General features: G+C 59.4%; 1 protein-coding gene across 1 annotated transcript; it reads right to left on the bottom strand.

Moving 5' to 3' along the window:
• Positions 1-414: 414 nt before the first annotated feature.
• Positions 415-13,996, bottom strand: NR2F6 (nuclear receptor subfamily 2 group F member 6). Its single transcript, XM_068997052.1, has 4 exons — positions 13,003-13,996; positions 6,226-6,320; positions 3,886-4,410; positions 415-2,725 (listed from the first exon to the last, which is right to left on the bottom strand). The coding sequence occupies exons 1-4, from the start codon at positions 13,290-13,292 to the stop codon at positions 2,451-2,453; spliced, it is 1,185 nt and encodes a 394-aa protein (XP_068853153.1). The 5' UTR covers positions 13,293-13,996; the 3' UTR covers positions 415-2,450.
• Positions 13,997-15,952: the final 1,956 nt, after the last annotated feature.

Genomic DNA, 15,952 nt, shown 5'->3' with positions numbered 1-15,952 from the left:
AAATCCCCCCTCCTTGGGAATAAAAACCCCAAATCCCCACAAACCTTGGGAGAGAAATCCCAAATCCCTCCAAATTTGGAAGGAAAACCCCAAACCCCCCCAAATCTCAGGAAAAGCAGCCCCAAATCCCTTCACCTTGGGAAGAGAAACCCCAACCCCCCCCAAAAATCCCAAACTTCCCCCATCCCACTGCTCCAGCTCTTCCCAGCCTGATTTCTTCCCAAAAAACCCCAAACGGAAGAAGAACCCCTGAAATCCCCATTTTCTCCTCCCCCACCCCAAAAAAAAACCCCCCAATTTTGGGGGATTTTTTATGGACCTCTCCTATTTTTGGGGTGGGATCACCCCATGCCGGCCTCCCCCATTCCAGTTTTTCCAAATCCCAAATCCCAAATCGCTGCAGACCCGCGGGGGTTGTAGGAAACGTCTTTAATTGGCGTTAATTACCGGGTTTCTGGGGCGGAGCGAGGATTCCATCGGCCGGGAACGGGCCCCAAAAAATCCCCCCAAAAATCCCCAAATCCCAACGAATCCCGGCTCATCCCGGTGCCAGCCAGGAGGGGGCAGCCCTGGGGGGGGGGTGCTGTGTGTCCCCTCCTTCCTTGGGGACACCCATGGGTGGCTCTGTCCCCTCTCCACCCTTGGGGACACCCTGGGGACACCCTTGGGTGCCTCTGTCCCCTCTCCGTGTCCCCTCCTTCCTTGGGGACACCCCTGGGTGCCTCTGTCCCCTCCTTCCTTGGGGACACCCTGGGGACACCCTTGGGTGGCTTTGTCCCCTCTCCATGTCCCCTCCACCCTTAGGGACACCCTTGGGTGCCTCTGTCCCCTCTCCGTGTCCCCTCTCCCTCCTTGGGGACACCCATGGGTGGCTCTGTCCCCTCTCCACCCTTGGGTGCCTCTGTCCCCTCTCCGTGTCCCCTCCCCCTCCTTGGGGACACCCCTGGGTGCCTCTGTCCCCTCTCCACCCTTGGGGACACCCTTGGGTGCCTCTGTCCCCTCTCCATGTCCCCTCTCCTTCCTTAGGGACACCCTTGGGTGCCTCTGTCCCCTCCCCCTCCTTGGGGACACCTCTGGGTGACTCTGTCCCCTCTCCATGTCCCCTCTCCCACCTTGGGGACACCCTTGGGTGCCTCTGTCCCCTCTCCATGTCCCCTCCACCCTTAGGGACACCCATGGGTGGCTCTGTCCCCTCTACGTGTCCCCTCTCCCTCCTTCAGGACACCCTGGGGACACCCTTGGGTGCCTCTGTCCCCTCTCCGTGTCCCCTCTCCCACCTTGGGGACACCCCTGGGTGGCTCTGACCCCTTCCCCTCCTTGGGGACACCTTGGGGACACCCATGGGTGGCTCTGTCCCCTCTGCTACCTTGGGGACACCCTTGGGTGCCTCTGTCCCCTCTCTGTGTCCCCTCTCCCTCCTTGGGGACACCCCTGGGTGCTCAGGGGACACCTCAGGGCCCACCCGGCCACACTTCCCAACCTCCGGAATCCGGGAAAAAAAGAGCGGGATCGCCCTTCCCGGGGCTCCGAGGAGGGGACAGAGGCACCCTGGGGACACCCTGGGGACACCCCGGGGACACCCCGGGGACACCCCGGGGACACCCCGAGGACACCCCGATGGCCCCAAGGGGTGGCCAGAAGGTCGGGAAGCTCCACAGGGATGGGATCAGTCCAGATTCCAACCGGGAGAACCTTCGGATTTAGGGCGATCCCACAGATTTGGCGACAACGGCGGGACCCCAAAACTTCTGGCGACAATGACAGGAGCCCAAAAGTTTTGGGGACAATGTGGGAACCCCAAAACTTTTGGGGACAATGCCAGGACCCCAAAATTTTGGGGACAACCTCACAACTTTTGGCGACAATGGCAGGACCCCAAAACTTTCAGGGACAACCCCATAACTTCTGGGGATAACGCTGGGACCCCAAAACTTCTGGTGACAGCCCTGGGACCCCAAAACTTTTGGGGACAATGCCAGGACCCCAAAATTTTGGGGACAACACCAGGACTCCAAAACTTTCAGGGACAACCCCATAACTTTTGGGGACAACCCTGGGAACCCCAAAACTTCTGGTGACAACCCTGGGACCCCACAACTTTTGGGGACAATGCCAGGACCCCAAAACTTTCAGGGACGACCCCATAACTTTTGGGGACAACGTTGGGACCCCAAAACTTCCAGTGACAACGCCGGGACCCCAAAACTTTTGTGAACACTCCCACAACTTCTGGCGACAACGCTGGGACCCCCAAAACTTTTGGTGACAATGCCGGGAGCCCAAATCTTTTAGGGACAACCCCACAACATTTTAGGGACAACCCTAGAGGGAGAATCCCCGTTCTTGTGGGAACGGGATGAGCTCCGGAGCGAGCAGTTCGGGGGAATCCACATCGAGCATTCCCGGGATATTTTCCTTCCCTCCCCCACCCTGGTCCGGAGCGTCCGTCCCTATTGTCCGGTCCCGTAGGGCCAGTTGAAGGTGCTCCCGGACAGCAGCATGTCCCGGATGAGCGTCTCGATGGGAGTTTTCCCGACGAGCCTCATGAAGAAAAGTTGGGATATGAGGGCGGCGGGAACGGCCCGGAGCGCCGGGAGCCGCAGCAGGAGCCTCCCGAAGCGTTGGGGTTGGGATGGATATTGGGATCGCACGTATTCCGTCAGCGCCACCTGAGCCTTCTCCTGCAGGTTCTCCACGTGGGCGGGGTCGGAGAGGCCGCAGGCGTCTGCGGAAGGGATGGGATGGGGGTTGGAGCAATCCTGGAATGTGTAGGGAATGTCCCGAAGTGGGAGAGGGGTTGGTGCTGGTGGGGGATGAGGTGAGGGAGGGAGGGGTGGAGGGAGGGGAGGGATGGATGGATGGATGGATGGGTGGATGGGTGGATGGATGGATGGATGGATGGATGGATGGATGGAGGGATGGAGGGATGGAGGGATGGAGGGATGGAGGGATGGATGGAGGGATGGAGGGATGGAGGGATGGAGGGAGGGATGGAGGGATGGAGGGATGGAGGGATGGAGGGATGGAGGGATGGATGGAGGGATGGATGGATGGAGGGATGGAGGGAGGGATGGATGGATGGATGGATGGATGGATGGATGGATGGATGGAGGGATGGAGGGATGGAAGGATCTATGGAGGGATGGATCCATGGAGGGATCCATGGATGGGGAGGATGTTTGGGTCCATGCCCAGGGCTCATTCCCAGGGAGTGATCCCTGGCTATGGGAGGAAAAGCAGGAACTGGTCCTTGCCCTGCTCATTCCCAATCCACCAAACCCTTGGAAAAACCCGGGATCAACTCTTCCAACTCATTCCCAAGACCCCAAACCCTTGGGAAAACATGGACCAACCTCTCCCTGCTCATTCCCACCTCTGGATTGATCCCAAACCCTCAGGGGCCATCAGGAAAACCTGGAAAAACCCGGAAAAACCCCTCCCTACTCATTCCTAAGACCCCAATCCCTTGGGGAAAACCCAGAAAAACCTCTCCCTACTCCTTCCCAACCCCCCAAATCCTCGGGAAAACATGGACCAACCTCTCCCTACTCCTTCCCAACCCCCCAGGTCCTTCCCAACCCCCCAAATCCTCAGGAAAACCTGGACCAACCCCTCCCTACTCCTTCCCAACCCCCCAAGTCCTCGGGAAAACCCGGACCAACCCCTCCCTACTCCTTCCCAACCCCCCAAGTCCTCGGGAAAACACGGAAAAACCCCTCCCTACTCCTTCCCAACCCCCCAGATCCTTCCCAACCCCCCAAATCCTCAGGAAAACCCGGACCAACCCCTCCCTACTCCTTCCCAACCCCCCCAAACCCTCGGCAAAAATCCAGGCCAACCCCCTCCCACCTCATTCCAGCCGAAAACCTCCACCCCAAGCCCTACCGGGCGTGAAGAGCGCGATGGCCTTGAGGCAGCTGTACTCGGCCGAATCCACCTGCAGCCGGTTGAGCTTCTCCACCTGCTCCTGGAAAACGCGGATCTGATCCATGAAGGACACGACCCTCTCGGCCGACATGGGCGAGGCGTGGAAGCCGGCGGCCGCCAGCAGCGGCGCCATGTGCAGCGGCAGCGCCGACTGCGCCGCGTTGAGCACGAAGAGCTCGCTCCAGCTCAGCCGCAGCAGCGCCACTTGGTCGGAGACGGGAAGCTCCGGGAAGAAGGGAATGTTCCGGGCCCACTCCACGGTGCTGAAGAGCAAGCGGGCGGCCAGCTCGCAGATGTTGTCGATGCCCATCACGCTGCCCTGCTGGGCGTACTGGGAGCCGTAGCGGGCGGCCGGGTAGGGCTCAGCGCGGAGGAGTTGGGAAATCAGCTCCGACACCGGCTGCCCGTTGAAGTATTCGCCGCTGGGAATGGGGTTGGGGCTGCTGCTGGAGTGGCTGGGCGGGATGCGGCCCCGCTGCACGGCTGCAGGGCGAGAGCACAAACCCAGCTGGGGGAGCCCGACCCCGGCCTTGGGACACGGGGAGAAGCTCCCCAAAATCACCTCGGAGCTTTCCCAATGGATGACCCCAATCCCGGGCTTGGAGCAGCAGGAGAAGCTCCCCAAACTCATCCCAGATCTTTCCCAATGGATAAAACCCCATGGATGACCCCGATCGTGGTCTTGGAGCAGCAGGAAAAGCTCCCAAACTCATCCCAGATCTTTCCCCAGTCTTGACCCCAATCCCAGTCTTGGAGCACCAGGAAAAGCTCCCCAAACTCATCCCAGATCTTTCCCAATGGATGATCCTGATCCTGGTCCTGGAGCACCAGGAAAAGCTCCCCAAATCCATTGGATCTCCATCCCAATGGATGAACCCACCTGGGGGACCCCAATCCCAGTCCTGGAGCACCAGGAAAAGCTCTCCAAACTCATCCCAGAACTTTCCCATTGGATGACCCCAATCGTGGTCTTGGACCATCAGGAAAAGCTCCCAAACTCATCCCAGATGGTTCCTGATGGATGACCCCAATTGTGGGCTTGGAGCACCAGGAAGAGCTCCCCAAAAATCATCCCAGACCTTTCCCAATGGATGATCCCGGTCCTGGAGCACCAGGAAAAGCTCCCCAAATCCATTGGATCTCCATCCCAATGGATGAACCCACCTGGGGATGACCCCAATCATGGGCTTGGAGCACCAGGAAAAGCTCCCCAAAAATCATCCCAGACCTTTCCCAATGGATGATCCCAGTCTTGGAGCACCAGGAAAAGCTCCCAAGCTCATCCCAGATTGTTCCTGATGGATGATCCCAATCGTGGTCTTGGAACACCAGGAAAAGCTCCCCAAAATCACCTCGGAGCTTTCCCAATAACCCCAGGCACGGTCCTGGAGCAGCAGGAAAGGCTCCCCAAACTCATCCCGGAATTTTGGGATAAACCTGGGAATTTTGGAATGAACTGGGATTTTTTGGGAATAGACCTGAGATTTTTAGCGATAAACCTGGGATTTTTGGGGGATAAACCTGGGGATTTGGGGATAAATCTGGGATTTTTAGGGGTAAACCTGGGAATTTTGAATAAACCTGGGGTTTTAGGGATAAACCCGGGCTTTTTAGGGATAAACCTGAGGATTTGGGCGTGAATCTGGGATTTTTAGGGATAAACCTGGGGTTTTTTTAGGAATAAATCTGGGATTTTTGGGGATAAACCTGAGAATTAGGAGGATAAACCTCGGGATTTGGGATAAACCTGGGGATTTGGGGATAAACCTGGGGATTTTTAGGGATAAACCTGGGATTTTTCAGGATAAACCTGGGGGTCTTTTAGGAATACACCCAGGATTTTGGGGGATAAACCCAGGCTTTTCGGGATAAACCCAGGTTTTTCGGGATAAACCCAGGATTTTTGGGATAAACCTGGGTTTTTTTAGGAATAAACCCAGGATTTTTTGGGATAAACCCAGGATTTTCGGGATAAACCCAGGCTTTTCGGGATAAACCCAAGCTTTTCACCCTAAACCCCTCATCCCAAACACCCCATCCTTGAAAAACTTGGGCATTTCCACCCCCACACCTGCCAGAACAAAGAACAAACTCCAGGATTTCCCTGGATCCAGGAATCCACCCCACCCCACAAACCCAACCCCAGCTCCAGGCGAGCTCGGAACACTCAAAAACAAGGAAAAAAAAAAACCCAAAAATCCCAAAAAATCCCCCAAAAAAAGAGGGAAACCCGGGGTTTTTTGCTGGAAACAGCCATTCCCAGGATGGCTCGGGATCCCTCTGGAATTTTTTCCGTACCTTCCTTCCTCATTCCCACTCGGAAGCACTTCTTGAGGCGGCAGTACTGGCATTGGTTGCGGTGGTGTTGATCGATCTGGCAATCCCGGTTGGATCTGCGGGAAGCACCGGGATCAGCCAGAATTCCCGGGAATTCCATCCCCCCCCTCCCCCATCCCGGGAATTCCTGAGCTCATTCCCGAATTTTTCCAGCCCCTTCCTGCTTTTCCTCATCGGGATTTTATGGGAATGGGTGGTTTTGGGGTGGCATTCCTCGTTTTTTTCCCCCCTTTGGAAAAGCGGGAAAAGGTTTGGGATTTTTGGGATTTGGATTTTTGGTGATGCCATAAAAGTGGTTCCTCATTGCTGGGTGGGGCATGGTTGGAATTCCAAGGAATTCCAGGAATTTTCTACGGGGTTGGGGGTGAAATCCTTCAGGCAGCGCTGTTCCCAAATCCTTTGGGATGCTGGGATGGAGGGATCTTCCCAAAATTCCCCCAAAATCCCTGGAAAAGGGGATTCATCCCAAAATTCCCAAATTTCCTGGAAAAGGGGTCCTGGCTCATGGATTCATCCCAAAATTCCCTCAAATCTCTGGAAAAGGGGTCCTGGCTCAAGGATTCATCTCAAAATTCCCCCAAATCGCCCCAAATCCCATTTTCCAGGGGGGGAGGGGGTCCCATGCCAGGAATGCAGCCGGAAATCCCTTCCCAGCTGTAATTGGGGCGGGAAAAGGGAATTTGGGATGGATGGAACGGGATAAAACCAGGCCGGGAAGCTCCGGGAGGCGCGGGAATCGCGACATGGAGCTCCTGGAATCGCGACACGGATCTCCCAAAATCCCGACACGGATCTCCCCCAATCCCGACACGGATCTCCCCAAATCCCGACATGGATCTCCCCAAATCCCGGCATGGATCTCCCAATATGGATCTCCCCCAATCCCAACACAGATCTCCCGGAATCCCGACATGGATCTCCCCCAATCCCGACATGGATCTCCCCAAATCCCGGCATGGATCTCCCCAGATCCCGACACGGATCTCCCGGAATCCCGACACGGAGCTCCCGGAATCCCGACATGGATCTCCCCAAATCCCGACATGGATCTCCCCAAATCCCCACACGGATCTCCCGGAATCTGGACACGGAGCTCCCAATATGGATCTCCCAAAATCCCGACATGGATCTCCCCCAATCCCGACACAGATCTCAGGGAATCCCAACATGGATCTCCCCGAATCCCGACACGGAGCTCCCGGAATCCCAACATGGATCTCCCCAGATCCCGACATGGAGCTCCCAAAATCCCGACACGGTTCTCAGGGAATCCCAACATGGATCTCTCCCAATCCTGACACGGAGCTCCCCGAATCCCAACACGGAGCTCCCGGAATCCTGACATGGATCTCCCCAAATCCCGACACGGCTCTCCCCCAATCCCGACATGGATCTCCCCAAATCCCGACACGGCTCTCCCCCAATCCCGACACGGATCTCCCCAAATCCCGACACGGCTCTCCCCCAATCCCGACATGGATCTCCCCAAATCCCGACACGGCTCTCCCCCAATCCCGACACGGATCTCCCCCAGTCCCGACACGGATCTGCCGGAATCCTGACACGGCTCCGGAGGCGAAGCCGGCGGGGATTGGCACGGAATTAATTCATCCCGAACATCCCCGCTGCGGCTCCCGATGAAAAGCCCGGAGCAGAGCGGCCCTGACGTCTTCATTGCCAGGAATGGCCTCGGGAAGGCCCCGGGAAGGGCTCGGAGCAGCGGGAAAAGCTCCCAAAATTTATCCCGGATTTTTTCCAATGGATGAATCTGCCTGGATGACCCCGATCGTGGTCTTGGAATATCAGGAAAAGCTCCCAAAATTCATCCTGGATTTTTTCCAATGGATAAAACCTCCTGGATGATCCCAATTGTGGCCTTGGAGCAGCGGGAAAAGCTCCCCAAATTCATCCCAGATCTTTTCCAATGGACAAATCCTCCTGGGTGATTCCCACCACGGCCTTGGAATATCGGGAAAAGCTCCCCAAATTCATCCCAGATTTTTTCCAATGGACAAATCCGCCTGGGTGATTCCCACCACAGCCTTGGAACATCGGGAAAAGCTCCCAGAATTTATCCCGGATTTTTTCCAATGGATAAAACCTCCTGGATGATCCCAATTGTGGCCTTGGAGCAGCGGGAAAAGCTCCCAAAATTCATCCCAGATTTTTTCCAATGGATAAAATCGTCTGGTTGATCCCAAATGTGGCCTTGGAGCAGCAGGAAAAGCTCCCAGAATTTATCCTGGGTTTTTTCCAATGGATGAATCCACCTGGGGACCCTGATTGTGGTTTTGGAATATCAAGAAAAGCTCCCAAAATTTATCCCGGATTTTTTCCAATGGATAAAATCACCTGGATGACCCCAATTGTGGCCTTGGAATATCAAGAAAAGCTCCCGAAAATTATCCTGGATTTTTTCCAATGGATAAATCCGCCTGAGCAATTCCCACCACGGCCTTGGAATATCGGGAAAAGCTCCCAAAATTTATCCTGGATTTTTTCCAAGGGATAAAATCACCTGGATGATCCCAAATGTGGCCTTGGAGCATCAGGAAAAGCTCCCAAAATTCATCCTGGATTTTTTCCAATGGATAAAACCTCCTGGATGATCCCAATTGTGGCCTTGGAGCAGCGGGAAAAGCTCCCAAAATTCATCCCAGATTTTTTCCAATGGACAAATCCGCCTGGGTGATTCCCACCACGGCCTTGGAACATCGGGAAAAGCTCCCAGAATTTATCCCGGATTTTTTCCAATGGATAAAACCTCCTGGATGATCCCAGTTGTGGTCTTGGAGCATCAGGAAAAGCTCCCCAAATTCATCCCAGATTTTTTCCAATGGATAAAATCGTCTGGATGATCCCAAATGTGGCCTTGGAGCAGCAGGAAAAGCTCCAAAAATTTATCCTGGGTTTTTTCCAATGGATGAATCCACCTGGGGACCCTGATTGTGGTTTTGGAATATCAAGAAAAGCTCCCAAAATTTATCCCGGATTTTTTCCAAGGGATAAAATCACCTGGATGACCCCAATTGTGGCCTTGGAATATCAAGAAAAGCTCCCGAAAATTATCCTGGATTTTTTCCAATGGATAAATCCGCCTGGGTGATTCCCACCATGGCCTTGGAATATCAGGAAAAGCTCCCAAAATTTATCCTGGATTTTTTCCAAGGGATAAAATCACCTGGATGACCCCGATTGTGGCCTTGGAGCAGCGGGAAAAGCTCCCCAAATTCATCCCAGATTTTTTCCAATGGACAAATCCGCCTGGGTGATTCCCACCACGGCCTTGGAACATCGGGAAAAGCTCCCCAAATTCATCCCGGATCTTTCCCGACATCCGAACCCCCTCCCTCAGCCCCGGCCAAAGCTCCCCAAAAATCCCCTCGGCACTTTTCCAATGGAAAAGGCGGCAGCGAGCCGGGAAATTTGGGAAGCTCCAAAAGGCCCGGGCTGTGCTAATTACTTAATTAGGGCGGGTAATTAGCGAGAGCGGGAATTAAAGTGAGGCCGAGGCACTTTGAATATGCAAATGAGCGCCACCGGGGGGCTCGGGGCCGCTTTTGATTGCCGGAACAAAAGCGGGATCCTGGAGCTTTGTTCCCGACCCCTCTTCCCACTTGGAAAAGCCAACAATTCCCAAGTCACTTCCCGGCTTTTTGCTTTTTTTAAAGAAAAGGGAAAAAAAAACACCCCAAAATCCTGGAATATCCCAAAATCCCGGCGTGATCCTGGTGCTGTCACCCCTCTCTCTGCCCCCCCAGGGATTTGCTCCAGCTTTTCCCGTTGTTCCGGGAATGTGGAATTCCTTAAACGCCCCCCCCCCCCCCCCCCCCCCGGTTTTCCAAGCGTTTAATCCCGGTGGATCCAACGGGGAAACTGAGGCAGGGCCGCATCCCCAGGGAAGGATCGGAGGCGCTGCCGGGATTTTGGGAATACGGGGAAGGATCCCGAGGGTCCCGGGGTAGGACCGGGAGGGGATTCCAGCCGGGATCGGAACCGGGAGCGGATTCCAGCCGGGAGTGGATTCCAGCCGGGATCGGAACCGGGAGCGGATTCCAGCCGGGAGCGGATTCCAGCCGGGATCGGAACCGGGAGCGGATTCCGGCCGGGATCGGAACCGGGAGCGGATTCCGGCCGGGATCGGAACCGGGAGCGGATTCCGGCCGGGATCGGACGGATCCAGGCCTCCCAAACGGCTCCCAGATGATTCCCGATCCTTTTCCCTTCTCCCCAAAAAAATCCCTTCGCTCTTCCTCAGCCGGGATGAGGCAACGGGGACCCTCCGAAGTTCGGGAAGCGCCGCTGGAAGCGGGAATTCCCCTCTCCGGGAGCAGCCCGGTGGGATTGGGGTCTCCCGTGTGCCGCCCGCATTCCAGAGCCAGGGAATTCCAGAGGTTCCGGCAGCTCCGAACTCGCCGGGAGTCACATCCCGGTGCTCCCGGATGTGCGGGGGGCGGGGGCATCCTCGCGGATCTCTGCTCCCGGGATTCCAGCGGATCCCGGGATTCCAGCGGCTCCCTGCTCCCGGTATCCCGGTGGACCCCGGTATCCCCAGCAGATTCCTGCTCCCGGTATCCCCGGGATCCCGGGATTCCAGCGGCTCCCTGCTCCCGGTATCCCGGTGGACCCCGATATCCCCAGCAGATCCCCGCTCCCGGTATCCCCGGGATCCCGGGATTCCAGCGGCTCCCTGCTCCCGGTATCCCGGTATTGACCCGGATCCCGGTGATCCCCGCTCCCGGTATTCCAGCAGATCCCTGCTCCCGGTATCCCCGGGGATCCCGGTATTAACCCGGAGCATCCCGGTGATCCCCGCTCCCGGTATTCCAGCGGATCCCGGCTGATCCCGGCGCCCGCGGCCGTGCCCGGGGTGAGTCACGGGGATGGCGGGATCCAGACAGCGGCCCCGGGAACACCGGGAATGGACCGGGAATACCGGGAATGGACTGGGAACACTGGGAATGGACTGGGAATACCAGGAATGGACTGGGAATACCGGGAATGCGGCCCTGGGATGGACTGGGAATACCGGGAATGGACTGGGAACACCGGGAATGGACCAGGAATGCGGCCCTGGGATGGACTGGGAATACTGGGAATGGACCGAGATCACCGGGAATGGACCGGGAACACCGGGAATGCGGCCCTGGGATGGACTGGGAATACTGGGAATGGACTGGGAACACTGGGAATGGACCGGGAATGGGGCCCTGGGATGGACTGGGAATACTGGGAATGGACCGGGAACACCGGGAATGGGGCCCTGGGATGGACTGGGAACACTGGGAATGGACCGGGAATGCGGCCCTGGGATGGACCAGGAATGCCGGGAATGGGGGCGGCTGGGGGAGAAACCAGTGCTGGACTGGGGGATACTGGGATGGACTGGAGGGGATCCCTGGGATGAACTGGGAGATACTGGGATGGACTGGGGAGAATCCCTGGGCCAGACTGGGAGATACTGGGATGGACTGGGGGATGGTTGTGCTGTACTGGGCGGGATCCCCGTGCTGAACTGGGAGCCACTGGGCTGAACTGGGAGGGATCCCTGTGCTGTACTGGGAACCCCCGGCCCGTACTGGGCAACGCCTGTGCTGCACCAGGAGATGCCTGTACCCTACTGGGAGCCACTGGTTTGTACTGGGCGACCTCGAGCTCTACTGGGAGCCACTGGTTTGTACTGGGCAACCTCGAGCTCTACTGGGAGCCACTGGTTTGTACTGGGACACCCCCGCGCTACACTGGAGACCCCTGATTTGCACTGGGAGCCGCTGATTTGTACTGGCTGACCCTCGAGCTGTACTGGGAGCCACTGGTTTGTACTGGGGGACTCTGGTGCTGCACTGGGGACCCTTAATTTACACTGGGGCACCGCTGTGCTGCACTGGTTTGTACTGGGGTACCGCTGTGCTGCACTGGGGACCACTGGTTTGTACTGGGGCACCGCTGTGCTGCACTGGTTTGTACTGGGGCACCGCTGTGCTGCACTGGGGACCACTGGTTTGTACTGGGGCACTGCTGTGCTGCACTGGTTTGTACTGGGGCACCGCTGTGCTGCACTGGTTTGTACTGGGGCACCGCTGTGCTGCACTGGGGACCACTGGTTTGTACTGGGGCACCCTCGAGCTGCACTGGGGATCGCTGGTTCCTACTGGGGCACCCTCGGGCCGCACTGGAACCCACTGGTTTCTACTGGGGCACCCCCATCCGCCCACCCCACTGCTCCCACACCGAGGCCACCGCGCCGCCCCAACCGGGCCAGCACCGAGGTCACCGCGGCTCCCCCGGGCTCCTTTCCCCGGTTTCCCCCCGGCCCTTCCAGGGCCTCTCCGGTTCCCCTCCCCGGTGCCCAGCACCTCTCCAGTTCCCCTCCCCGGTGCCCGGCACCTCTCCGGTTCCCCCTCCCCGATGCCCAGCACCTCTCCAGTTCCCCTCCCCGGTGCCCGGCACCTCTCCGGTTCCCCTCCCCGGTGCCCGGCACCTCTCCGGTTCCCCCTCCCCGGTGCCCGGAGCCTCTCCGGTTCCCCTCCCCGATGCCCAGCACCTCTCCAGTTCCCCTCCCCGGTGCCCAGCACCTCTCCGGTTCCCCTCCCCGGTGCCCGGAGCCTCTCCGGTTCCCCTCCCCGATGACCAGCACCTCTCCGGTTCCCCTCCCCGGTGCCCGGAGCCTCTCCGGTTCCCCTCCCCGATGCCCAGCACCTCTCCGGTTCCCCTCCCCGGTGCCCCGGGCGCCGTTACCTGCAGGTGTAGCTGAGATTCCTGCGGATGCTGCGCTTGAAGAAGCTCTTGCAGCCCTCGCAGGTGAACACCCCGTAGTGCTTCCCGCTCGACTTGTCCCCGCACACCACGCAGTCCACGGCGGCCGCCCCGGCCCGTTCCTCCTCGCCGTGCTCCGCGTCGCTGCCGCCGCCCGCGGGGGACGCCGCCTCCTCCCCTCCGCCGCCGCCGCCGCCGCCGCCTCCTCCGCCGCCTCCGCCGCCTCCGCCGCCACCGTTGGGCTCGCCCCAAGCGCCGGCCACCATGGCCATGGCTCCGCGGGGCTCAGCGCCGCCGCATCGAGCGGAGCCGCCCGGTGCCGCGGCGAGTTCCGTAAGTTTTGGGCAGCCAAAAGGAGGAGGAAAAAAAAAAAAAAAAAAGCACCGCGCGCCGCTCTGGGGTTGGGTTTTTTTTTTGGTTGGGTTGTTTTTTTGCTTTGAGGGTTTTTTGGGGGTTGTTGGGGGTTTTTTTTTTTTGGGGGGGGGGGGGGAGGGGATGGTCCGCGCCGCTGCTCCGCAGCGCTTTAGTCCAGGGACGCGTTTTGGCTCAGGGATTTCTTCTTCTTCTTCTTCTTCTTCTCCTCCTCCTCGTCGTCGTCGTCCTCGTCCTCCCCGCCGCGGTTCACGGCGCGGGCCCCGCGGAAACTTTGCGGCGGCGGCGGCGGGGCCGGGGCGCGGCGCATCCCCCCGCGGGCACCGGCCGCATGCGGGGGCCGCTCCCGCCCCCGGTGGTTCCTCCGCTCCGCGGCACCGGCTGGAAGGAGGAGGAGGAGGAGGAGGAGGAGGAGGAGGAGAGGAGGAGGAGGAGGAGGATGATGAGGAGGAGGGAGGGGGAGGCGCTGCCCCGGTGCGCCCTCACCCCTCCGGGCCCCGCCGCCGCTCGCAGCCCGGTCCCGGTGCGGCTGCGGGTGCGGCGGGACCGGCTCCGCCGAGCCCCGGGGCTCTCCCCGCCTCCCGTGAAAGAGCAAAGTTCAGCCGCTGCCGCGGTGGCCGCCCTGGATGCTCCTCCCCGTCCTCCTCCCCTTCCGCTCCCGGGTCCTGCCCCGGTCCCGGCCCCGCCGCCGCCGCCGCCGCCGCACCGGGGCCGCCCCCGCCGCTCCCCCCCGCGGGTCGGGAACGGCCACCGGGGCCGGGGGGAGCGGGGGGTGGAGAGCGGGGTTTGGCCACCGGAGCTGGCGGCTGTGGCCCCTCGCGGGCCCCCGCGGGCATTTTGGGCACCGGGGCTCGCGGCTGGCACCGGGATTGCAGCGGGAGCCTGGCACGGGAACGGGAGCCCGGTGTGGCACTGGGATCTCGGGATCAAACTGGGAGCCTGGCACTGGGATCTCGGGATCAAACTGGGAGCCTGGCGCTGGAACAGGAGCCCGGTGTGGCACTGGGATCTCGGGATCAAGCTGGGAGCCTGGCACTGGGATCCCGGGATCAAACTGGGAGCCCCCCATTGTACCAGGAATCTGGGATCGGAACGGGAGCCGCACGTGGCACCGGGATCCCAGCACAGAATTGAGATTCCGGGATCAAACCGGGAGCCCGGCGCGGCGCTGGGATGATGGGATCACACCAGGCTGGATTCCAGATCCCCCCCCACCCCTTTTTAGGACAGGGATGGAATCCCGGCCCCGCTGCCCTCCCAGGGACACCCCGCTGGCAACCTGGGAAGCAATTCCCACTCCTGGGGCGGAATCTTTAATTCCCGAGGGGTTCCTTGGGGTGCCACCAGCCCCGGGAAAGCAGCGCGGGGCTGGAAGCGCCTCGGGCCTGACTCCGGCGGCCCCATAAAATCGCGGCGGCCCCATAAAATCCCGGCGGCCCCATAAAATCCCGGCGGCCCCATAAAATCCCAGCGGCCCCATGAAGTCCGGCTGCAATGCGGTCGATCCAGTCGGACCCGTCGGGGCCGGCCAGGTGCGGGCTCCCAGGTGGGTGCTGGGATTCCTGGGAATCATTAACCACGGGATAAACCCTGCGGGGGAAAAAGGTGCCTGACCCCGGCACCCCGCCCTGCCCCCGCTTTTCCCCCCCGCGGCCGAACTCTCCGAGGGGCAAAGTCCGGCGGGCAGGGCACGGGGTGACCCCAAAACCCGGCGGTGTCCCCGAGGGCGCTGCCAGGCTGGGTTTGTCCTTGGCATTCCCGATCCGTGTGCTGGGTCGGGATTAAGGGAACGGCAAAAAGGCGAGCCTGGAGTTGGGGTGAAGCGTGAATTAATTCAATCCCAAATCCCTTGGATTTAGGGCGCTCTGCTCGCTGGGAGTGCCCAGAATGATCCCAAAGCCCTCCGGTCATGGAATAACCCCCGGGCTGGAGTTGGGGTGCAGCAGGGATGGCCATAAATAACATTAAAACGGCCATAAATAAAATTAAACCCCCAATTTCCCTGTATTTAGGGCTCTTAGATCACTGGAAGTGCCCAGAACGATCCCGATTTCCCCCCAGTCACGGAACAACCCCCCGGCACATCCAGCTGGGAACGGGGCCGGGCTTTTGGGGGATCCCCATCCGGGCACAGCGGGGTCACCGCCACCCTTTCCCCTGTGGCAGGCTGTGATTTATGGCCCTTTCCCTGCCGCTGCCCCGAACTCCCTGGGGAAAAAAAAAAAACCAAAAAACAACCCCAAATAATAATCCAGGAACAAAGGAGGAAATCGGATCTGGTCCCCCCCGCGCCGCTGCCGGGTTTGTTTTGACGTCGGTGTCCAGTTGGGGCCGGCGTTTGATCTCCGGAGGAATTCCAATCGCAATTCCTCCTCCTCCTCCTCCTCCTTCTCCTCCTCCTCCTCCTCCTCCTCCTCCTCCTCCTCCTCCTCCTTCCTCGCGCTGCTCCGCTGCTTCCCGCCCCACAAAAGGGCCCCCGGCTCCTTTGGGGCCGCCCCAAAAGGAAGGGTCCGGCAGCGCGGAGGCCTTGCCGAGGGTTTTCCGGGCTCGTGTTTTTTCC

The sequence above is a fragment of the Aphelocoma coerulescens genome, chromosome 28 (genome assembly GCF_041296385.1).
Source record: "Aphelocoma coerulescens isolate FSJ_1873_10779 chromosome 28, UR_Acoe_1.0, whole genome shotgun sequence".
In the NCBI taxonomy this organism is placed as follows: domain Eukaryota; kingdom Metazoa; phylum Chordata; class Aves; order Passeriformes; family Corvidae; genus Aphelocoma; species Aphelocoma coerulescens.
This window is presented reverse-complemented; position numbering and strand designations above follow the sequence as displayed.

What these genes read in the sequence shown, in the direction of transcription:
- NR2F6 (XM_068997052.1), bottom strand. Translation starts at nt 13,292, where the DNA reads ATGGCCATGGTGGCCGGCGCTTGGGGCGAGCCCAACGGTGGCGGCGGA. An exon ending in AATCTCAGCTACACCTGCAG is followed by an intron (nt 6,321 to 13,002) that starts GTAACGGCGCCC and finishes TGCTTCCCGCAG; the next exon opens with ATCCAACCGGGATTGCCAGA. An exon ending in AGTGGGAATGAGGAAGGAAG is followed by an intron (nt 4,411 to 6,225) that starts GTACGGAAAAAA and finishes CTCGCCCTGCAG; the next exon opens with CCGTGCAGCGGGGCCGCATC.